This window comes from Aspergillus aculeatinus, assembly GCF_003184765.1.
Source record: "Aspergillus aculeatinus CBS 121060 unplaced genomic scaffold BO66scaffold_56, whole genome shotgun sequence".
Taxonomy (NCBI): Eukaryota; Fungi; Ascomycota; class Eurotiomycetes; order Eurotiales; family Aspergillaceae; genus Aspergillus; species Aspergillus aculeatinus.
This window is the reverse complement of record NW_020291525.1, coordinates 26,935-52,363: the sequence shown is the minus strand read 5'-3', so window position 1 is coordinate 52,363 and position 25,429 is coordinate 26,935. Positions and strand designations below refer to the sequence as shown.

At 26.4% G+C, this 25,429-nt stretch overlaps 3 protein-coding genes across 3 annotated transcripts; 1 reads left to right on the top strand and 2 right to left on the bottom strand.

Moving 5' to 3' along the window:
* Positions 1-67: 67 nt before the first annotated feature.
* Positions 68-1,784, bottom strand: BO66DRAFT_460795 (homoserine O-acetyltransferase). Its single transcript, XM_025652314.1, has 4 exons — positions 1,432-1,784; positions 1,163-1,377; positions 1,071-1,096; positions 68-1,021 (listed from the first exon to the last, which is right to left on the bottom strand). The coding sequence occupies exons 1-4, from the start codon at positions 1,764-1,766 to the stop codon at positions 413-415; spliced, it is 1,185 nt and encodes a 394-aa protein (XP_025499699.1). The 5' UTR covers positions 1,767-1,784; the 3' UTR covers positions 68-412.
* Positions 1,785-2,857: 1,073 nt separating this feature from the next.
* On the top strand, positions 2,858-4,129 carry BO66DRAFT_460792 (uncharacterized protein; the record flags this gene model as incomplete). Its single annotated transcript, XM_025652313.1, has 3 exons — positions 2,858-2,991; positions 3,043-3,123; positions 3,184-4,129. The coding sequence occupies 3 exons, from the start codon at positions 2,858-2,860 to the stop codon at positions 4,127-4,129; spliced, it is 1,161 nt and encodes a 386-aa protein (XP_025499698.1).
* Positions 4,130-5,140: 1,011 nt separating this feature from the next.
* On the bottom strand, positions 5,141-7,620 carry BO66DRAFT_395024 (MFS general substrate transporter). The gene is made up of 12 exons (XM_025648129.1): positions 7,307-7,620; positions 7,213-7,233; positions 7,060-7,117; positions 6,818-7,004; positions 6,702-6,753; positions 6,542-6,645; positions 6,385-6,494; positions 6,149-6,317; positions 5,948-6,080; positions 5,617-5,885; positions 5,285-5,554; positions 5,141-5,205 (listed from the first exon to the last, which is right to left on the bottom strand). Exons 1-11 carry the CDS (start codon positions 7,487-7,489, stop codon positions 5,368-5,370), a joined length of 1,473 nt encoding a protein of 490 aa, XP_025499697.1. The 5' UTR covers positions 7,490-7,620; the 3' UTR covers positions 5,141-5,205; positions 5,285-5,367.
* Positions 7,621-25,429: the final 17,809 nt, after the last annotated feature.

The window sequence follows — 25,429 nt, the reverse complement described above, 5'->3', positions numbered from 1 at the left end:
CCCTGCCTTAAGGATGTGCAAATTTGTATATTGATATCAGTGGTCATGACATCATGTCAGGAACGAACGAGTGCTATGGCCTGGAGGCTTGAGAAAGAATCGAGTCTGCTTTCTTCTCGAAACGTTGTATTTCCTAAGGTGGCCGTTTCTAAATGTTTAGTATTCTCTTTCCTTGGACTGCAATACGTGCTGGCTATGACGTGATCAGAAGTGAAATTGAAGATCGGAGGGTTGAGGATTCCATCGGTCTGTCTTCATCGTGAGATGGAGATTCTTACAAGGATGTATACAGACAGAAATGCTCCTTTAATAGGACACAGGGAAGCAAATATTGTCCACGAAGCTGGTGAACTTGTGTGGATGAAAGTGAGATCAAGATAAAAACGAAAAACAGGTCAATGATGGATTCCTTTCATCTTCCTCCACGGAAATTCAAGTTTGAAACAATCCACAACGCGCTAGTAGCAATAGACTGCCATGCAGACCTCAGCAGGCCCCGACTTTTGCCGGTAGGAGACGTGCCGTCCACCGGATCATTACCGTCTAACCTTTTCAGGAAGCTCCCAATGAACCGATTGATTTGGTCCGTCTCCAACAAGAATCCATCGTGGCCATCGTCGGAAATTATGGCCCGATGGATTGAGTTCGGAATCCATCTGTGAAGTTGCAACTGTTCTTCGATCGTAAAAAGTACATCGGTTTCAATACTGAGTATGAGCGCTGGCTGTTTGATCGTCGCCAGACTGTCTTGCACGGTCGGCGATCGATCACGAGAGATGTCATGCGTGTCAAGTTTGTGTGTGAGTGCAATGTAACAATTAGCATCGAATCTGTCGACAAACTTAGTACCCTGGTATTGCAAGTAAGATTGAACAGCAAGCGGAGCAAGTTGACTTTCTTTCGCAGTTGTTTCAATTGCACCGTCGTGCACTTTGCGACCAAAACGGGTTTGAAAGGACTTCTGGCTTCGGTAGGAAAGCATTGCGGCCATTCGAGCGGCTGCGAGACCCTGTTTAGGCGGCTTTTGACATTAGAATCTGCGTGCCAATTCTCGAGGGAACAGATCTCACATCATTACGACTATAGCGTCCATCTCCTAGATAAGATGTGAAAATAAGCTCAGTTGCCCCCTGAAATCTGGAACTCATCAGGCGAAACGTACGGAACCGAGGATCAATATATATGCACTGTCGTTGCATTTCTCCCCATCCAATACCCCATGCACTGTAGCTTGCAGATGTTGCAATTGGGATAATACTCTTGACGTATTCAGTGCCAAAATGGGCGAACTCCAAGACATGCATTCCGCCCATCGAGCCGCCAATGACTGACTGGATTCGTACCACTCCTAGGCGGTCAAGGACCTTGCGAAAAAGTCTTGCAAACGTTAGCGATATTTTAGCAAGGGTCGTGGTGAATCTCGTGTTTTACCGAACGTCGTCTCGAATGCTGGTCAACGGGAAGTCCGGCCCGTAAGGACCCAATGATGCATCTCCGTCCCTATCAGTCAAGGGGCTGGCAGTGCCATAGGGAGATCCCAGGCAGTTCATGCAAATAATAAAGTGCTTTGATGGATCGAGAGCTGCGCCAGCTCCGTATTCTAGCAATGACCGCCACCAGACGCCAACCTCCGCACTTCCACTCAAGGCGTGGCATATCACGATGGCATTGTCTTTTGACGGCGAAAGAGAGCCTAGTGTAGTGTATGATACCGGCACATTCTTCAAAGACCCTCCGAACTCAAGACTGAGATTCGGAATCTGCATTATGCTCCGATTCTGAAGACGGCGTTGTTTAGTGTGCACTGCTGCCACATCTCCGCCTGCAATTCGATTAGAACGGCCTTCACTGAGCGAGTTTCCAGGGCGATACCTTGATCGATAAATGAAACCATCTTCAAGGGCTTGTGACCTGCAGTCAGATCAATGAGAAAGGCAGCAGGATGCTTGAAAGATCGATGGATGGTGATGTGCGACAGAACAAGATGGAGCACTGCGAGTTTTAGAACGGACCCTCAAGGATCAAAGATTTTCATCTCTCGCAAAACAGACTGCGATCCTATGTAATCAAGCTAGGCTGGACTGGGTCAATTTACGGATCATTGAGTAATTCGACAGTTTCTTTCTCATACAGGAAGCGTGGTGCGCGAAAGTGATCTTGACATGCAAGTATCATCGGTGGCAATTTTGATGACACAGACTGAATTCATGCGTTACTAATTGAGAAGAGCAATTCAGCTGCATCAGTAACCTTGCGAAGCGCTACTATGCTCTTAGGTGTCACTGATATTATTCACACACGCATATCAGTGGACCCTGTGGGTAATTGAGAGTGAGGGCTTGTGCTCCAGACCGAACTAGGCCTCATATTTCGAGAATAGCTTGCAGGTATGGTCGTTTCCACTACAAAAATTAATTTTACACAAGGTACTCCTCATATACTTGGCAGATCAGGCAAAAATCCCTCAGTATACTGGGAGGACTCTGGGAGGGGGCGGATGAGACAGACATGCGCGAAGGATCGTCAGCAAGGTTGTCTCCATCCCTATGACAATCAGACTTCGTGTATATGCAAAACTCAATACACTCTCTGTTCTGTATGATCGAATAAATCGTGTATCTATGTTCAAAGCATACATGATTTTCACTAGTCTACATGTGCTATAATGGTTCCACTTTCGTATGTAAAGATGCGGACCATCCCGTCACATGCGAGGCGACATAAAGTTAACATCTGAAGAATTCCCAAAACTTTCATAAAGCTCGTCACACATGATCTGATACACAAAGGCCTTCAGCATTGCATACTAAATATGTCTCAGTTTGTTCCTCTGGAGACAAGCCACCTCCAGCCTGACATGTTTGTACAAACCAATGATCTAGCTGGACAGGAAAAACAGAATACATTGAAATCTGAACGTTGGGTTGTTCAAAAGCTTGGCGGAACAAGCCTCGGCCACTTTGCAACCAACATCGCGAAAGACATTATTCGGTATGTGTGACGCTCCAATGCAGAGTCAATCTAGTTCCTTACCATTGAAAGACCCGGAGCACAAGAACATAGAGTCGCGGTCGTTTGTTCAGCCATCAGCCGTTCAACAAAGGAGAATGGTACGACAAACAGGTAAGTCGATGTTGTCGAGGATTCAGGTGCTCCGAAATCCCACTAATGCATAACAATCAGGCTTTTTCTAGCTTGTAGTGAGCTTCAAACGGATGGCGCTAGCTTCTCTCGATTCATTGATGGTATGCAGCTCGAACATGTCCAAGCAGCCATGAGAGACATTCAGTCCCTCAGCATCCGAGAGGAGTTGATCAAACGAATTCGATACGAGTGTGCGTCAGTGATTAAGACACTGAATGCAGCCTACTTTTTAGGTGAAGTCGGCCCAGCGTGTGTTGGCAGAGTGGTCAGCGCCGGCGAGAGATTAAGCTGTCATTACCTCGTCGCAATATTGCAAGATATCGGACTTCAAGCAAGTTTTGTGGACGTAAGTAATTTGAACCTTGCGCTGTCATCTCCAATCGATTGGAACGATGAAGCCTTTGTGGGCAGGGTTGCTACCGAGGTCTCGGAAAAGATCTTGTCTGTCTCCGGAATTCCTATCATCACCGGGTATTTTGAACTTCAGCCCGCTGGAGCTTTACTTGCTCATGTTGGGCGTGGGTATACAGATCTGTGCGCTGCTTTGGTGGCTACCGGTCTGGAAGCTACGCAGCTACAAATCTGGAAAGAATTCGACGGCGTTTTCACAGCCGATCCACATCACGTTCCAGATGCAACTCTATTAAGTCATCTGACGTTATCTGAGCTCAAAGGCTTGACATCGTACGGATCCCAGGTGGTACACACCGCTGCAGTTGACGTGGCGAGGGACCAAAATCTTATGCTGTCTGTTCGCAATGTTTCCAAACCATTGAATCCGGGTACACTCGTCACTCAAGGTGTGGGAGACCCGGAAACGCAGTTCATGGCAATTACTATAAAACGCTATATAGCAACTTTGAACCTCCGGAATTTGCAGCATTATTCAGGTTTTGGAAACCCTTCGGAAGTTTCATTTGAATGGGGAAATTCTTACAACAAGCGCATTTGGACTCTCAATGGCTGTCTGTCAAGCAGAAAATGAAGGGTTTGATGCCGACCAGCTAGCTGAAGCAAGATTGTGGCGAGCCATTGAAGCACTTCAGGCAAACTCCACCGCGGTTGACGTGAACTATCGTGTGGCTTTACTGTGCGTTGTTTGCCGCCTCGCAGAGTCTACATATTTTGCGCTACATTCCGCTCTCCAAGTTTTGATCGATTTGAAAATTCCGATATTCATGGTGATGCACGGTATGTAGAAGGCTCGAACGCGCGTATACTTCCTTTCAAAGCCGAGAACGCATAATTTGACTTACTGATGCATCGGTATCATCTAGATGCAGTTGACAGAATTGCAGGATGCGTGGTTGAAGAGCATCATGCAAATCTAGCCGCCAAAATCCTCCACCAGAATTTGCTTCCAATGCAAAGGACCAAATTTTGAGCTTGATCATCCGCTGTCAGTGCTGAAGTTCAGCAAAAGGGGGAAGTGGCATAGATTGAATATGGATAAAACGGATAATGAATGTCCTTAGACTATAATTCCCTTGACTATAATCAGAGATCTTCTCCCTCCTCCCTTCTCTGTCACCTTAACTCATTACTGGCCGATTGGCGTGCTTTCTAACCTGACGTGGATTAATTGAACAGACATAAACGAGTTTCTAGGCTGCAACCTCGTTCCGCGTGAGTATTAAAGACCATGACAGTTGCTTTATACGACCAGAGCTTGATGGTGACTGGAGATATTTAAAGTGTGGTTCGAAGAGATTGCGATATGTTCATAGGTAGATTTGCAAACATGGCTTGCCTACAGCCTAGCCCACAAAGTGAATAGGGTTTCACCAGGCTCTAGCATAAAAGTACTTGCAAGATTGCACATTGGTGCAGCATTGTCCTTTCTCGCCAGAGGCATAATGCCACGGCTTTCCAATCTGTGGTAGGACATCCTAGCACAACCTACATACTTATTTGCCCATTTGCAGTGAATTTAAGTCCTTGAAGTATATTAAGATGAGAATACATGTCAGAACATCGTAGTCCCGTAAAATAGTCTTCCGAATGGAACAAACTTTCACAATTTGGTCTGTGTATCGAATATGAGAAGTGAGCTTTCGCAACCTGGTTGTTGTAAGGTTCAGAGTTGATGAAATGCCATCGCCTTGCTGGGACGACGAAGGAAATTCGTCATGTCATGTACCTTTTTCAGCGACAATATGTCGGTGATGAAATTTGAATCGTTTTGCTCTACCATAAAAACCATGCAAAACTAGGATCCTCGATCTAGCAGCTGCCTGGGTGGGCTAGGCGACGTTTGGAGAAATGCCGTTCAACCAATGGTAACAGAAGTCCACACCAAACAATCATAACGATGACCCAACCAATCCCAAATGCGTAGCCATGGGTTCTCTCAAACCGTGGGGCCTCTGAAGTTGGGAACATGAACTGCTGAGAGACAGTTTCGACGGCACTGGTAAAGCATATCAGTATTGTCACTAGCCACACTATCTGGTTGTCAGGGATTAGGCTTACTAGCCAATAGAGATCATGAGTGAAGTTGTCAAGGCACGAAGTTGCCTATCACCCCCACAAGATGAATTCAGCCACGCGCTGATCAAGGGCGAAACGGCGCCATAAGCGCTGCACAAGTAGTACATGCCCATCATCAGCGGCACATTTTCAGACCAGACGTAGAATACAACGTAAGCGGTGAGTTGAGCTAGTCCTAGGAAGGCAATAATAGGTGCGCGGACATTCAAAAAGTCTGCCAATGTTGAACTTATTAATAGCCACGCCAGCTCCTTTGCCAAATATGAGTATTAGTCTGGAGGCACGGCATCGTCCTTCTAGGTCTGAGACTTACGACGCAACCGATCACTGTTGGCAGACTGTTGATTTTCTGATTAGAATAGCGTGGACGTCCGTCAACTTTGAGAGACTGCAAATATAAAGTCATCCAACGTTGCAGATTGACTCCACATGTACATTCCATGAAGCTGATATGGAACATGGTCAGCATTGTGCACAAGACAGAGGTTGAGGGCAGACAATCCAAGAAACTGACCCCCAAGACAAGACAAATGCATAGAACTGCCAAGAGCTGAGGATTCTCTTGACTGTTCCCGAGTTCCATTGCATCACAGATACATCTCGGTTCTCATCGTCGATTCGTTTGATAGACATCGCTTGCTCTCGTTCCGTCATCCACCACGGTCGCTCACCGGTCGGCTCGTCTAGAATTTTCGATTTCGCGGGTCATTATGGCTCCATTAAAATTCCTCAGTCGACAAGATAACTTACCTGGACAGCAGAAGAACCCAAAGATTGCAATTGGAAGGCCAATGATAAAATCGAATATGAATACCCAACGCCAAGAGGCTAATCCGAGCTTACCGTTCATATTCTCATATCTGCGTAGGAATGAGTTTGCATCCAGCGCATGTCCATGATCACTTACAGTCCAGCCTGGATATAACCTGAAAACATTCCACCACCGATAGAAGCAAACCAGTAGAATGCCGACCGTCGGCTAATCTCGGTAGAGCGATACCAGCTTCCAATCTGTGATCCAAGTCAATCATGGAGCAATTGAAATGATATGATCGTGTGAACTTTACCATGTAGAAAGCGCCGGGCATGGCGCCCGACTCGAATAGGCCTGCGAAAAAGCTGATGGTGAATGTGACGCATTAGCGGGAAGTTCCTGAAGCCTACACTGGACAACGAGACCTACCGTAGGATATAGAGCGTTTTGATATCCTGTACCTTGTACATAAACAAGACAAAGAATGACCATATGACGGTGCATGTCGGAAGCAGGTAACGTGGCTTGGTTACTGTGAGCGCCATCGTAATGAATGGACCACCAACCATGATACCAATGTTGAAGTAGGTAGTAAGCCAGTTAAGATCGCTACCACCTGGAGAGTGTAACGAAGTTTAGCTTGGAACCTCACCTGGACCATATACACTCACCGAGGCTTAAATCTTCTTTCATCCCGGAGACATAGGCATTAGTCACATTAGTTTGATCCTAGAAGCCGGGTCAGACAGCCGCCGTAACTTGAGTGGTATCGTGGATCCTCGTCAACTGTGTGGCGATGTCAGGGTTTTTCGCGGGACTCGTACCAGATATTTGATGAAAAAAGTCTATTGATGGTCGGTTATATTAGCTAGGGATTTTGAAGCCAGAAACAGGGAGGCGTTAAAAGAAGAGGCATACTAGACAAGAGTAAAGCAGGATGAAGAAGTCAAGCTTGAATATGAGCCACTTCTCCTCTTTGGTTGTACCTGGCTCATGCCAGTGCCACCAGCGCCGGGCAGCTGGGGGTGCTTTGCTGGTCAGAACGTCGGGCCTATCGAGCGCCATGACGGCGGTGGAGGGCTTCTGGCTATTGTCCAGCATGATCAGTGGATTAAGGCTTGGTTTCAAATCCTGAGAAAGAGATCCAGGCTTGCTCTTAAGTACCTGCGACAGCACCTAAGCCTTAGTCTTTGCGGATTCCTTGGTCAGTTCCTCGCTGAATTCTGACAATAAAAAGAATGGAAGACTTGTTTAGTTGGGTGGCAACCTCCCCTGGGTCTCCTTAAAAGCTCTGAGGGGGCCAAACTTGAAAGAATACCGTTTTACAAGGTACAGCCTGCCACTAGCCACATGGATCAAGTACCTGAAAAGAACTAGTGTGGTAGCATAGAGACAGGGCTTCATATTAATTGCTTCGAAAAGAGAAACTAAACCGAGGATTTCAAGCCGAGTTTACTTCTTTGCTCAATCATATGGGGGTTCCCGACAAGGTTATTTTATTTATGCTGCGTTAGCCTAGGCAAGGAGGACTGCGCCGCTGCACGCAATGGAAAATCGGCACGGTACTTGGACATGTTGCCATGAGTCAAGGCATGGGCAGGAAGCATCGATGTGACGGGAAATTCAACTCCGAAAGACCAACGCTCAGACCCTGCAAACTCGGTCATTCCTCAGCCTTGCCAACCCATGGTGCTGAGGCCCATCTTGACCCATCTGTATACAGTGAGAATTAAGGTTAAAGTTCTCCACGGACGATAAGGCATCGGATGCGCCGACGGGCTGCTCGATGCACCAGCGAAGTCATGGTTTTTTGTTTCTTTTTTCTTATTCCGCAATCTAACCTAGTCGGAAAGCACGTGCCAATCTTAGTAGGCGCTGGCTTACTCAATGAATGAAGGTTACAATCATGAAAACGGCAACAAGAGATATTTTAATGCACCTTTTGGCGGTCATAAGAAGGCTTTACGAGCTTAATACTCTGTTGACAGTCATCTACATTAACTCTGGGCTGCAAACTCTACATATAGGGACTTCGACTTGCTTCAATGGCTTGCAACACTCAACCTTCTAAAATGCGGTCTACCTGTGTTGAATCCCAATGAGGTAACAGTCTTGGCCAATGTCACGCCATTCAGCGGTTTGCCTCTAAAGTGAGACATGAGATTAGACTTTGGAGTCTTTTCTTTCCGTACGAAAGTGGTATGGGGACCTTGAAGCCGTGCGAGCTTTCGTGCAGCCTTACAAGGTAACCCTAATAGGACTGACATAATGACCCACTCAAAGGCTAGACCGGGCAACTGACTGCTCTCCATTACTCAACATAATTCCTCATTTCGCCTGGTGTGAATCAGGTTAATATGACATCTCGCATGCGGCCTCCAAGCGATGTTTCCAGTTCTCCAATGATGGAACCAGCATTGTCTGTTAATAGCTTACGTCAACCCCTCGCTCTCTCACACTCTGCCTGCCCTTCAGGTTGCCTCACAATTTCAAGAAACAAGAATCCTAGTCTCTTTCGAATCAGGGGAGAAATTGGACCAGGAAAATGTTCATCCGGCGTTAAAAGTCTTCTGGCTGACCGCTCAAATGAGCCTTCTGGCATTGGCGGGGGGCTTTAGGCTCATTGATCTTATCCTCAGCCGATGCGGAAATTGCACAAAATACAGGATTTCAGGCAGAGGTCACCTCACTGACTGTAGCTTTGTTCGTCCTGGGTATTCTTTCACTTGAGTGCTTGAAGTTCTAGAATTACGCAAGTTTCTCATTTGCTGTTTTCTTTTACACAGGCTGCTGCAGTAGGACTGAGTGTGCGCTTGGGCCCTTACTTTGGGCTCCAATCAGTGGGGTTTATGGTCGCCAAGTTGAAATGATACCTGCCTTTGCGATAATGGGCTGCCTCAGCATCGGAATGGCCGTTAGCAAGAACACTGCTGGTATACTCTTGACAAGATTCCTTGAAGGCATACTTGCGTTTTCAATAAGCAGTGTTCCTGCTGCGCTGGGCGATATGTGGTCTCCAGGAAATCGAGGAATTGCGATGACTTTTGTCTCCATCTGCAACTGAGGTGATCCAACTCTGGGTCGGTCCCATCATCGGCGCGGCAGTTGCAAGTCGTCCAACTATGGGCTAGCGCTCTAAGTTCAATGCCATACTAATGCCCTGTCCGCCCTCCACTTCTCGGTCCGATTCGAACCCATGGGGGTTTTTACATTGAACCTCGATGCAATTGATAGGTGGAAATGGGTCCCCGTAGTTAAGAAAAGTGGAGCGAGCACTGAGTGCATTCTGTCTTTGCACCCTAAGTGCCAGGCTGTCCAGATGTCGTAGAGCCACCAAAGTTTGAAATTGCTTTCGCCATCACTTTCTTTGTTGCAAATATGAGTCTCAAGTGTACTGAGCAATTCAGAGTTGTAGTTTACCCCAGGCAAAGTTGTCGAGTTATTTTGGATGGGATGCAGCCATCCCGCAGTGACTCACATCCATCAAAGTAATCAACGTCAAAACACACAGTAGGGTGCAAGTATAAACGAGAGTCTTTTGTTCGAAGATTCAGGGGTAGGTTTGGTTCTCCATCATCCATTGTCTCAATAAATTTCAACCCCATTAAGCCAAGTTTGAATGTGAGTAGATTGCATAGTAAGGGCAGGGTGGCAAAAGTACACTACTACTATGTTCTCTAGGTCAGGATGTGAGCAAACCATAACCACGAGCCCGCTGCAGCCAGTTCAATGCCAACCACGATTTGCATCTACTTATTTGTCGCAAATGTAGCCATACTATTCATTCAGGACAAATAACTCATCATTGTGTGGAGGGCCTGGCCTCCCATTGGCTGGGCAGCTCACCGCCTTCGGCCGGTAGTCTAGATTGGTGCTCAGATAGCTGAAATCTATTTCTTTTTATATTCTCTTTAAATTATAAGTCCTCTTCTTGTTTGTTATTCTTTCTTTCTCTAGAGTGTTAACCTTATTAATATTTCATCAAGAAATCTTATATTTATTCAATCTATATTATTTGTAGTATCTTTTCTACTTCTTCTAATTCCCAGTAGGCCTAGAGTGGCTAACGGCCAGGTCAGATCAGATTAATTAGAATTTTTATATCTATATTATACAATACCTACTACTACAGCAGCCTATAACGTAATCGGTAAGCGGATGGATCACGCAAGCCAACGGATCACCCTGTAATCCCACATAAAAGATGATTTTTAGAATACTAATAACTCAACTAATATATCTTATATATATAAGAGATCTGTTGATATATTTTATATTATTTTAAATAAAAACTTTTAATTTTTAAAAATTAGAAATATCTTTTAATTATTAAAATATTTAAATAGAAATTGGTATTAAGCTGTATAGCTCATTTTCTCTGTAATTAATCTTTAGAACTAGATAGAGTGGCTAACAGCCAGGTCAGGTTAGGTTAATTATAATTTTTATATCTGACCGCTAGATTATAGTTAGATTAAGAAAATTTTTATATCTAACTATAATATAGCTAAAAACTATATAATTAATTATTTTAATTATTTTTAATATTAAAATCTATTTATTATTTTTTTAATCTTAGTATAATTAAGATATACCTAGATTAAGCAGTTATTAATCTAACTATTTAAATTATTATTAAAAGATATATAAAAAAAGTTTTTTAAATAAAATAAAAATAATTTAAAAGAAATAATATTCTTATTATTTATATTTTTATAAAATAATAAGAAAATTCTAATATTTTTAATAGAATTTAGCTTTTTAAAAATTGGTTATTAGTATAATTATAAGAGCCATGCGGAAGGTATCTATACAGAGTAGCAGATTAGAACTAGTTTAATCTATTCAATCTTTTTGCTTTATTTATATTACATCTAGATAATATAATACTGCAGAAAATATAGCTATTTTTTTTCTTATATTTAAGATTTTATTTAAATGATATTATATTAAAAAGATTTAGTTGGTTTAATCGGCTGTTATATAATCTGAAGTATTATTTTTTTTATTTTTATTTTTTAAAGCTTTTTAGAACTAAAATATATAAAAATATATATTTTTAGTATTATTAAGAAGTCTTTTTTTATTTATATAAGTCGATGGTAATAATAGTCAATCTTAAAAAATATCTATTTAAAAAAATATAAATTTAAGATTATAAATTCTAATTAAATTTCTATTACTATAGCTATAGACTGTATAATAACTGAAGAATAAAAAAAATTTAATTTAAATTCTAATATATAATTAAATTATTATTAAAATTAAAAAAATTATTTATTACTATAGTTTATAAACTGTATAAAATTAATAAATAAAAATTAGATTTTAAAATAAGCTAAATTTTAAATTAACTAGTATTAAAACTAAAATATTAAAAATAATTATAATAGTATAAAATATATTAAAGACCAAGTTATTTAAAAGAAAATATAAAAATTAATCTTATTTATAAATAGAATTAATAAGATTTTTAAAAAGAATATTATATTTAAAGAATTTTATAATCTTTATAAGAAAAGTTTTATATATATTTTCAAATTAATATTAAAAATCTATAATAAATTTAAAAAAAAAAGATTAATAATCTATTAATTAAGATAAATAAGCTAAAAAAAAGCCTAGTTTAATTAAAGATTAATTAAAAAGCCCTATTTTATAATATTAATTTATTAAAAATAAAAAGAAATATTTTAAAAAATAAAATAATTTAGGCTAAAATATAATAAAATATTATATTAATTTTAATAGCTAGTATAAACTAAGAAGTCTTAATTTTTAGAAAGATTATCAAATTTTTTAATTTTCTAATATTTAATAATAAAAAAAATTATTTTTAAAGATTAGCAGCTTATAATTAAATAAAAATTTAAAATTAATATTAATTATTATAAAAGTCTTATTGTCAAGGAGCGGGCTGGTGTCTGGTTCTTAGTCTGGCTGTATGGTAGGAATAATAGCACAAGCTGGGAGGATCTTTATAATAGTCTTTTTAGATTTTTTACTAGCTATTAGATTAGGTTATTTTTAAATTTATAGATAAGATATAGCTTAAAAAATTATAAATAAAATAAGAAATAAATAAAAAATTAAAAATTTTTATATATTATATATAAAATAATTAAAAAATAATAAGATTATTAATTAAAAAAATATAATAAATTAATCAAATAAAGTAAATATATTAGATTTATATTATAGTAATATTATTTTTTTCTAAAGCTAAGCTTTATTAAGATATAGATTATAATCTATTAAAATAATAATAATAAAAATTTTTAATTATTTAATAAATATTTTTTAAACACTAAACTAGTTTAGTAGTTAAATCTAGATATTTAATTTATTTTATAATATATATTAATCGAAGATAGCTGTATTTTTTATGATTTTATATAAAATCAAAAATATTTTAAATATTTTATTTTTTTAGATTATTAATTTTTATATATAGTAATAGAAGTTAGTATTAATCTAAAACTAGTTTTTTATTAATAAAAATAAATAAACCAATATTAAATATAAAATATATTTTTATATTAGAAAATAAGATTAATTAATAAATATATAAACTAATAATCTTTTTAATTTTATATAATTTCAAAATATTCTAATTAAGTTTCTTATTAGATTTTAGTATTTTAATATTATAAATATCTAACTATATTTTTTTAGTTTTTTTTAAATTATTTTATTAGTTTATATCATTAGTTTACTTATTTAATATATTAAATTCAAATAATAAATATTTTTATTTTTATAAATTTTATAATAGCTTATATTTTTATAGTAAACTAGTTTATATTTCTGGCAGCTAAATAGTTTAAAATAATAATAAATTTAAAATCTATATAAAAATAAAATATATAATTTATAAGAAATAAAATAATTTTAATAATATTAGAATAGATTATATTTAGTATAAATTTAGTTAAAAAAATTATTAATTTTATATATTTTATAAATAGTTTATATAAACTTAAAAATATTATTTAAATATTAGATTAATTTTTTTAGTCTGGCTGTTGGTTTTTAAATAATATATTATAAAAAATTTACTAATAATATTAAATTATTAAATTAGATATTTCTAAAATCTAAAAATAAACTAGATTTTTTTATTTAAAAAAATAAATTAGAATAAATTATATAATTTTTATATATATCAAATATATATTATTATAACAGTAGTAGTATTAGTAGTTCAGTTATAAAAGAATAAATATTTTATTTTTATTAAATAATTAATAATTATTAAAATAATATTATAATTTTAGTTTTTAAATAAATATATAATAAAATTTGTAAATATATTTTATATATTTATTTAAATACTAATAAAAGCTTTAGGATTTTTTATTTTATTTTTTCTAATAGGATTATTCTTTAATAAATATAGTAATTTTTTATTTATTATTCTATATATTAGTAGATATTAAAGTAGTAGTATTTTTAAATTAGATACTTATATATATAGATTTTTTAAAATATTTAAAGATAGATTTATTATAAGCTAGTTTAGTTAGATTGATCTTAATCTATTTATTATTAGATATTTATAATTAATTCTTATAAAATAAAAAGCTTTTTTTTATATAATACTAATAATATATCTAGATAATAATTTTTATTAATAGCTAAAACTTTTAGTATTTCTCTAATCTATTTATTTTTTTATATATAATATAAAAAGATTTTTATATTTTAGATAAAAATTATAAATCTTATTTATTTTTAAATATTATATTTTCTTAAATATATAGAATAAATACTAAGTTTATTTTTAGTATATTTTTTATATTTTTTTTAGAATTATTTCTTTTTTTTATTATTTTTACTCTTTGGTAGGATCGGGAATAATATTAAGAAATAAATAAAATTAATATTTCTTTATAATATTATTTTAATAATTATTAATTATTTAATAAAAATAAAATATTTATTCTTTTATAACTTAACTACTAATACTACTACTGTTATAATAATATATATTTGATATATATAAAAATTATATAATTTATTCTAATTTATTTTTTTAAATAAAAAAATCTAGTTTATTTTTAAATTTTAGAAATATCTAATTTAATAATTTAATATTATTAGTAAATTTTTTATAATATATTATTTAAAAACCAAAAAAACTTAATAAATATAAAATATTTTAAATTATAATAATTAATAATAACTTAAATTAAAAATAATATTTCTTCTAATTTAAAATACTACTTTTTAAAATAGTAGATAACAATAAATAATTTTTTATTATAAATCTTATAATTATTTTTAATAAAAATATACTTTTTAAGAAAATATATAATAAAACAAAATATTTTATTATTATTATACTAAAACAGAACTTCTTCTAATATATAATTAAAAATTTTATTTTTAGAATAATATTATAGATCTAATTAAATAATTATAAAACTAATTTTTTAATAAAAATATTTTTAAGCTTTTTAAATATTTTTTAATAATTTATAGTTTATATAAATAGACCGTCTTTTTTTATTAGATATATAAGTAAAATAATTAGTTCTAACAAATTATAAATAAATTAATAATAAAACTTGCTAAAATCTAAAAAAACTTATATATTAATTATATAAATTAAAATTAGTTATTTATTTATAGTCTTAATCTTCTTTAAATTTATATAAAACTTATTATAATTTATAATCAAACTTAAAAACTTAATTTAAAATATAATAAATTTATATTTAAATAATTTAATATAAAATCTTACTTTTTTTAGCTTTTATAAAACACAGCGAATATATTTAAAATATTTTTTATAAATAGAATTATAAATTAGAATATTATTTAAATAAATAGTATAAAATATATTAAAATAATCTTATAAAAGATTATTAATATATTACTAGAATATAATAAAAGCTCCGGTTAGTCTTAATAATATTATAAATATTTTATATAATTTTAAGTAGATTTAGAATATTATAAAATATTTTTAATCTTTTTTAATTTTAATATTATTAGATATACTAATAATACTAATTTTTGTAAAATACTTTATTTTTTTGGATTATTTAAAAAATCTTTTATAAATAAAAATAGATATTTATTTTTTATAAAAATAGTATTTAAAATATAATAGTTAATATAGAATCTTAGATCTTTTTTTGGCTTTTTTATAAATAGTACTAAAAAAGTAACTAATAATAAACTAAAATAAATAAAATCTTTTTTTAAATTTTTTAAAAATTATTTTTTTAAAACTTGCAACTTATTTTAAAATATTTTATATAAAAAATTAAATAGTAGGTTTCTTTTATTCTTTAGAATAATAATATAATTATATTTTTAATATAATAATAGCTTTTTGGTTTTTTTTAAAAAAAATATTCTTAAAATTCTTAGATTTTTTAAATAGAATTAGTTTTTTTAGCTTATTAATAAATTTCAAGATTTTATTAATCTAATTTGTTATTATTATAAATATTAGATAGTTATACTATATATAAATAATTTAGATAGTTAATAAAATTAAATAACTATTTTTTTATTTAAACTTCTAAAAATATAATATTCTTAGAGTAGGTTTTTATTAATATATTATATAATATTTTAATCTTCTAGAATCTTAATAGAATATTATAATAATTTTAGTAATATTAACTAATAAATTAGACTATATATATAAATTAATTAATATAAAAATTATAAATCTTCAGCTGTAAAAAGCCGAAAATAATTAAATAATAAATAAAATAAATAATTAGAAAAAATATATCTTTTCTAATATAGTTATAGATTTTTAAAATTATATAAATATAATAAATAATATAGCCCGACTTTTTTTATTAATTATTAAAATTTATAATTATTTTATAAATCTTTGGAAAATATAATAATAATTAGTAGACTTCAGCCTAGTTTTAATTTATTATTCTTAAAATAAAATATTTAGTATTAATTATAGTATAGATTAGGATTTTTATATTCTTAGAATTTAAAATAATAAGTATAATTATTAAGTTAATTCTTTAAAACTTTTTTAATAGGAATTTGTTTAAATATAGTTTTTAAAATAATATATAATTATATTAGAAGATTAGTTTATTAGCAGCTTAAAATAAATCTATCTTTTTTAGCTATTTACTTAAATTAAATAAATAAAAATATTCAGATTATATTAAATAATAAAATTATAAAATGTAAAAAATCTAAAATAGGATTATTTACTAGTAACTATTCTTATAAAAAATAAAAAAATAAGTAGTATCTCAAAGATAAGCAGATATAAAAATTAAATAATAATAAATATAAAAAATAGATATAAAAATTTAAAAATAAAAAATAAATAAATATAGTTTATAATATTCTTATATTAGATTTAAAGCATTTTTTAATAAAATAATAATCTAATCTATAGTAAAAATATTTATAATATTTATAATAATCGGTTTTTTAATAAAAATACTAATAGTATATAGTAAATAGATTTATAAAGTTATATTTAAAGATAATAAATTTTTATAAATAGTTTTTATTTTAGGATTTAGATTAGTTTTTTAGATTATAGAATATTAAATTAATAGAGGGTCTCTAGGATTGGTTACTTAATTTAAATTTATAGAACTATTATATATAGCAGTTTTCTAGATTTTAAAAAAAATATCTTAATATAAGATAGTTTTTTTTTTAGAAAGATGTTATTTATAAGTATAAACTTAAATATCTTGTTAATATTTTATTTAAATATTAGCCGAAGTATATTTAGATATATTTTAACTTTATAAATAAGTTTTTAGAATTTTATAAAATAATTATAAAAGCTTTATTATTTTTGAATAAAAATTAAAAAATTTATTTTATATAGTATATTCTCTATCTAGATTTCCAAAGAAATAGTCTAAGAAAGTAAGAACATTTAAATAATTAAAAAAATATATTTTTTATTTGTTTATAAATAAAATATAACTCGAAGAGCTATAAATAAAATCAGAAATAGATAAGAAATTAAAAAGGTTTATATATTATATATAAAATAATTAAAAAGAGCAGTACAATTACTAAAATTGAAAAAAAAGAATAGATCAGTCGGGTAGAATAGGTGTATCAGATCTGCACCATAACACTTATTATATAAAAAATATATATTATTAGTTATTATAAGAATAATATCTATAAATATTTATTTTTTAGATTTAAAATTAAAGCTAAAGATTCTTTTAAATATCTAATAAATATTTTATTTTATTTAGCTAATTAATTTAAACTACGAATAAGATATTAAATTAGAATATATATATTTTAAAATAATTTTAAAATAGAAATTCTATAATTTTTATATTTAGTTTTATTATCTAGCTGGTGAAGCAGATATTTTAATAGATTTTTAAAGATTTAATTTTTATTAGAAATTATTTTTAAAATTTAAAAAACTAATTTTTATTAAATTTTATAAATCTAATATTAACTTTAAATAATATATTATTACATATATTAAAGTTTTTAAAAATATAAATAAAAATATAAAATACTACTACTAAATCTTATTTATAAATTATAAGAATTATTTAAATAATAAAAATATTTTAATAACTAATAAGAATAAAACTAAAAGTTTATTTAGATTTTGTATAAATAAAAAAACCTATATTATATTATTAGCTAAAAAACATACTTCTATTATAAAAAATTTAGTTATTTAAGTTATAATTATTTAAAAAAGATATTTTTTCTTAAAATAACAAAAAAAACTAAATTTAAAAATATATTAATAAAGAATTTAGTTTAAAAAAAAGTTTTTGTGTTAAATATAATAAATATAAACTAGTAGTATATTAATTTAAGAATATTATTAAAGTTTTTTAAAAATAGCTTTATAATTAAAATTCTAATTTGAAAAAATATAATAACTATTTTTATCTAAATTTTAGTAGATATTAAAAATAAATATTTATATTTATATTAATACTAAGTTTATAATTAAAATAAAAATATTTTTTAAAATAAAATTTTTTAGCCTATAAAATATTTAAAATATAATTAGATTTAATAAGAGATTTTCTATCTTCTTAATATATATAATTTATTTTAATTTAATAACAGAAAAAAGATTTTTTAAATAGATTTTTTAATATTAGATCTAGAATTCTATAATAAAATCTTAACAAAATTATAATTAATAAAATAAAAAATCCTACCGAACTACTACATAAACTAAGTTATAAAATTTAAAAATCTTTTATTTAAAAATAAAATTTAAATTAGATTTTTATATATAGTTTTGTTGGAGTTTTGGTTCTTTCAGATAAGATTCAATTAACTTTCACTTTTTTATACAAATTGTGTGTAGAAGTGAGGTGAAAATAAAGTCAAAGTAAAGAATCAAAAATCAGAAGAATTAAAAATTAAATAAATAAGAAAATAAACAGGATGGCGAATTTAATATATAATTCTAATTAATTAAACTAAACTGAACTGAATAAAAAAAATAAGAAATATTAGACTATTTAAACTATTTTCTTTATTTACTAATTTTCTAAATAGAACACTAGAAATATTTAATAAACAGAAATAAGAATATAGAGATAGAATAAATAAAGCAGACTAGAATAATAATTTTCAATTAAATAACTAAATTAAAGAGACTAAAACTTAGAGTTTTAATATTTAAATAGCTTTCTAGTCTGATATACCCCTGTAGTTTTTATAAAATAATAGTTTTTATTAAAATTAAAGTAAATAAACTAATAAATAAATAAAATAAATAAAATATTAGAATATAAAATAGATAAATAATTAAATTCTTATTATATTAAGTTATTAAATAAAATATTAGTATTTCTAACTGTTAAATTACTTAGTTAGACTATCTATTTTTATTTTATTAATTAGAATTTAGTAAATATTAATAGTCTTATTTAGAATTTTTTATTTAAGCTAATAATTGGCTATATTAATATATTTTAGACTAGTCTAAAAAAAGAAGATAGAACTAATTAATATTTAAATTATTTAAATATTATTCTATAATATTAAAAAATAATATTTAGAGTTAAACTCTATTTGTATAAAGAATTATTTTTATTAAAAAAATTGTTTAACTAAGATAGTTAGAGCTAATAGTTCTACTTTAATTATTAAAAGAATTATATAATATTATTTTTTATTTGGCTAATTAATTGATTTATTAAATAAATAAATAATATATTTTATTAAGCTAGTATAATCTGAATTATTACTGAAACTAGTATTATTAATTATATAAAAAACTATTTATTTAGAACTAGAATTATATTTAATAACTAGATTTTTTATTTTCTTGAAATAGAAGATTAGATAATCTATTATTCTGAGATACTTAGAATTCAGATCAGTTAGATATTCTATAAATAATTAATATAATTTGGCTATATTAGATCCAGTTTAGACTATAGAATATAAAACTAATTCTACTTTCTATTAAAATTTATAAATTTAATTAGCTAAAATTCTAAAAAGTAGAGATTTAGAACTTCAAAGATATTCTAAATGAAGCTAATTAATAATTTTATTAATATAGTTTGATTATTTAATCTAAAACTTTCTATATTAATAATTATATAATATCTAAATATTTAAAAATAATATAGATTTACTAAGATTCTTTATTTAAAATAATATTATTAATTCTTGCTTAAATTTATTAAATTTCTTGTGATTTAATTAGTAAAATATATAAATTATATTATTTATGAAAATTAATAAAATTAAAAATTTATTAATATAAATATATTAATTCTTTTTAATAGGGCTAAGTTCTAGAACTTCGAGTTTTATTCTAAATATCTTTTATTATAAAAGTAGAGACTGTTTTAGTTTATATAAGATTTTTTATAAAAGATAAACTATTTATTTATTTTTTAATCCAAGTAGTAGATTTATATAGATCTTTTTTTAATAAAATTATTAAAAAAAACAATAATTATATTTAACTAATATATTTCTAGATTAAATTTAGTAATTAGAACTAAAATAATTTTTATAAATCTAGCTGTAAGTATATTAGTATATATTTTTAACTGATTAAATATCTACAGATTATTTTATATCTAGATATATACTTTAAAACTAGTTAAATAATCTTTTTTATTAAATTTATAAATTTATATCTATTTTAGTAGAAGAATTTTATTTTTAATATTATATATTAAATATATAATCCAAATATCTAAGATATTTAATTAATTCAGTTCTATATTTTAAAATCTAAATAAATTAAAATAGATAAAAATAATTTATTAATTTTTTCCAGTTAGTAAAAGATGGTAAAAATTAATTTTTATTAATATATAAAATTCTTTTTTTATTAAAATAATTAATTATTATTTAGATTGTTTATAAAACTACTTTTTTTTAGAAACAGTTATTTTAATTAAATAATTTAGAGCAGTAGTTTTTTAGGCCTTTAATTAATTTGATATTAAAAGAATTTATTTTTTTAATAGTTTTTCAATTAATAAAAATATTATTAATTAAAACTTTTAGTAGTAAGATAGATAGTAAGTAATTTAAAGTAAATAGCAGATCTTTAAGAAATAGATTTTCTAAAAGTTTTAGAAGATTATATAATAAAGATTATTTTTTTTAGATAATTCTGTTATATTATATAATTTATTATATAATTTGTTTAGATTATCTGGTCTTAGTTAATAAGATTTTTAATATTTAAGTTATCTTATTAAGATAGTTTCTAATTAATTAATTTAATATCTAATTATTTAATTTAAATAGAATTAATTATTTAAGTAAGTTGCTAATTAGTTAATATATTTTTTAATTTAAAAGTTTATTAATAATTAGAATTTTTATTAAAAATAATATTATATATTAATATTATATATCTTAGAATTAGAACTTAAATTTCCTAGATATTAAAAACTTTATATTCAATTAAAAGATTATTTAGAATTTTAAATTCTAGCTTATCTTCTTTAAAAAGATTACTAATTCTAGTATAAATATATAATTTATATTTTTTTAAATAAAAAAATCTGGTTTTTTAAATAGCTAAAAAGATTATTATAAAAGGCTTTTTTATATAATTTTATATAGTATTTTTTAATTAAGCTGTTTGTTTAAAATCTTATTTAGAATATAAATAGCTGTTTTTATTATTTTAGACTAAATAAATAAAAGAAAACCTAGATTAATTAATAAATATCTTATTTTAAAAATAGTTAAAGCTTTAGTTTTTTTTATAAATAGATTTTACTTAGATTAATAAATAAAAAAGAAATTAATACTAATTTTTTTTTAATTAGTTTAATTTAGAAATTTACTAAGATTCTAATTCTAATCTAAATAGAATTACTTAGATATTATTTTATATTAATTAATTATATAAATAATTATATTAATAATTAACTATAAAATATTTTTTTTAGAAGTTAGATCTTACTTTAAGTAAAATTTTAAATAAAAATAATAAAGATAACTAATATATCCTTTTTTATTTATTTTAAATATCAAATAAATCAAGTTCTAATAAATAGTTTTAAAAAATTTAATATTTTAATTAATTTTTTATTTTAAAATCTACCGGTTTAATTAGCTGACTCAGCAAGTAGAATATTTTCGGATTAGATTTAATTTAAAATTAATAATTTAAATTTTTTAAATTTTTTAATTAAGATATTTTAGAACTTCTTTTTTTGGGTATTTTAATTTATTATACTATTTTTTTATAGTTTTAGAAATTATATAGGATTTTTTAAAGAATCTAATTAGCTGTTTAATTATTAAATTAAATATTATTAAAAATTTGATCAATTATTTTTCTTAAATAAAATATAGTCTATAGATTGGCTTCATTTAGCAGACTAATATTTTATTAGCTGTTTTAAAAAATTAATTTTTTTTATTTAAAAATAGTCTATTTTTTTGGTTTTTTATTCTAATATAATATTATTATAGAATCTAGAAATAAAAATAATATTCTTTAATTTAAAGATTATATTATTTTTCTTAGATAAATAAAGCTGAATATAACTATTTTATAGTTTTAGATAATATTAAAAATATTTTTAATATATATCTAATTATTCTTTATTATATTATATTTAATAAATAGTTTTAATAAATTATATATATAGTTATTAGAAATAGTATTAAATATCTATTATTTTAATAGATTTATTAATAAATTTTCTAATTTAAGATTATATTAATATATTAATAGAGTAAGTTTAGATAAGAACTACTTAGTTTATTAATTCTTAAAGATTTTTAGAATAACTAGAATTATTTAATATATTTAATAGATTTTTTTTATAGATATATCTAAGTTATAGATTTTTATAAGCTTGTCAAGTTTAATTTAGTATATCTAAGTTAGATAACTATATAAATTCTTAAAGATTTTTATTAATATATTTATAATTTTAAAAATTATAGTTTTTATTGTTTTTTTTAATTTATACAGATATATTAAACTATATAATTTTCTTTAGATTTTTATTTATTAATTTCTTTTTTTAGAAGTTTATTTATTTTAATTATTCTAATTCTAAAAGATGGTATAGTTTATCAGGACTAGTTTATTAATAGATTATTTATTTAGAAGATTTAGCTGAATCTAGTTATATACTTTTTATATTAATTTAAAAAATTTAGAAGTTTCTTTTTAATTATTCTTATTTTTAATAAGTTTAAACTACTATATTAAGATAAAAGTATCTATTATTTTATAAATAAATTTAAAAAAGTTAAAAAATATTTTAATTAATTTTTTTATTTTACTAATTTAGAGCTTTACTATTTCAGAATATATTAATTTCTATTATTTAATATAGGTCTTAATAGAACTTTTTATTAAAATTCTTTAATAATAATATTAATTAATAAGATCCTATTTTTTTAATTAATCAATAGATACTAACTAGTTTTTTAAAGCTTAAAGAATTTAATAGGACTTTTTTAAATTAAGTATAGTATATTAGTTCTGTTTATTTAATATAAAATTAATTAATAAAATAAAAAAACTAACTTTAATATAATTTTATTAAATTTTTTAAGATTTTAATAGTAGTTCTGCTTTGCTTTCTGATAAAAAAAAGTATAATTTATTAAAATTAATTATTAAATTTACTAATTATTTAATCTACGTAATATTAATTATATGAAACCGAATTAGATAGGCGGGTTTGGTTAGTAGTTTTAGATTTATTAAATTCTATATTTTTTTATTAATTATAAATAGTTAAATTTAATTAATTTATAAAATCCAGTTATCTAACTAATTTAACTATAATATCTTATTAGATTATTAAATAATCTAATTATTTATATTAAATAGATCTAACTATAGTTAGTTTAATAGTTTAATTATTTATTTAATAAAAAGATATTAAATAAATTAAAATAAAAAATCTTTTAGGCTTATAACTATTAGAGTTTTGGTTCTTTTAGATAAGATTTAATTAACTTTTATTTTTTTATACAAATTATATATAGAAGTAAAGTAAAAATAAAAATAGAAATAAAAATTAAAAATCAAAAGAATTAAAAATTAGATAAATAAGAAAATAAATAGAATTGTAAATCTAATATATAATTCTAATTAGTTAAACTAAACTAAACTGAAGAGAAATAATAGGAAATATTAGATTATTTAAACTATTTTTTTGTTTACTAATTTCCTAAACAGAAAACTAGAAACATTTAATAAATAAAAGTAAGAATATAGGAATAGAATAAATAGAGCAGGCTAGAATAATAGCCCTTATTCAGATAACTGAATTAAGAAGACTAGGGCTTAGGGTTTTGATACCCAGGTGACCTTCCAGTCTGAAAAGTTTTTTTTAAAATTATTAGATATTAGAAAATAAACTAAATATATTAAAAAAATATTAAATAAGAAAATAGATTAATTATTAATTTTAAAAAATAAATAATACATAACTTTCTTTTATTAAATTATTAAGATATTTTTATCTAAAATAATTAATAATTGATATATAATACTATTTTTTTAATTATAAAATATTAAAACAACTAGTAAACAGTAATTTATTTTCAAATAAAAAAATAATTAAAAAATATTATGATAAAAATTTAAGTTTTTTATTTTATATATAGACTATATAAAAACTAGATAAAAATAGAATTTATAATATAAACTAAATCTCAATATTATATAAAATAAATAAAATATTATATTTTAGTAAAAAAAAGAATATAAAAATAAATCTAAAAATAAATAAACTAAAAATTAGATAAAACCGAAGACAGCTAATCTAAAAATAATATTAATTAAAATAATTAATGTTTAATAATGTTTAAAAAAATTAAAATTAGAAATTTTTATTCTATTTTTATAAAAAATTAAAAAAATAATTAATAAAAAAATAGAATTAATTTTTATTTAATAAAAATAATAAAAGATTATTAAAAGTTTTTTTAATATTATAATCTAACTAAAATATTTTTTAAATAAATTTTAAATATTATATTATTATTTTATATTTATAACTATATAATTTAACTTAATAATAAGTTTTTATTAAAATTCTTTTCATTATATAAAATAACAGCCGAAAAATTAGAAGCTATAAAATATTCTATTATTAAAAATATAAATAAAGATTTTATTATCTTAAGCTTGGTTTTTTTTATATTATTTATTCTAATAGTTTAAAATCTAAAAAAATCTTTATATATATGTAAATTAAAAAAATGCATCCATTAATTAAAAAAATCTATATTTATTATTATTAATTGATAAGATTATTAACTAATTAAAATAGACTAAGATCTTTATTAAGCTGAATATTAAACAAGATTTTTATTATATTTATATAAATTCTAATTTAAAGAATCTAACTATTTTTTAATTTTAATATAATATAAATATAAAATTCTTTTTTTTAAATTAATAAATAAACCAGCTATATTTTAAAAATTAATAAATAAGATTTTATATAGATATTCAGATAAGTTTATAACTATATATATTAATAATATTCTTATTTATAATAATTATTTTTTTAAATATTAAATTTATATTAAACTAGTTTTTAAAAAATTATA

Excerpts from the sequence above, each read along its gene's own strand:
- BO66DRAFT_460795 (XM_025652314.1), bottom strand. The coding sequence starts at position 1,766 with ATGCAGATTCCGAATCTCAGTCTTGAGTTCGGAGGGTCTTTGAAGAAT. Across the intron at positions 1,097-1,162 it reads ATATATTGATCCTCGGTTCC|GAGATGGACGCTATAGTCGT; the intron begins GTACGTTTCGCC and ends CATCTTATCTAG. Across the intron at positions 1,022-1,070 it reads GACGCTATAGTCGTAATGAT|CCGCCTAAACAGGGTCTCGC; the intron begins GTGAGATCTGTT and ends TAATGTCAAAAG.
- BO66DRAFT_395024 (XM_025648129.1), bottom strand. The coding sequence starts at position 7,489 with ATGCTGGACAATAGCCAGAAGCCCTCCACCGCCGTCATGGCGCTCGAT. Across the intron at positions 5,886-5,947 it reads CAACAGTGATCGGTTGCGTC|GAGCTGGCGTGGCTATTAAT; the intron begins GTAAGTCTCAGA and ends TATTTGGCAAAG. Across the intron at positions 5,555-5,616 it reads CTCATGATCTCTATTGGCTA|TGCCGTCGAAACTGTCTCTC; the intron begins GTAAGCCTAATC and ends ATGCTTTACCAG.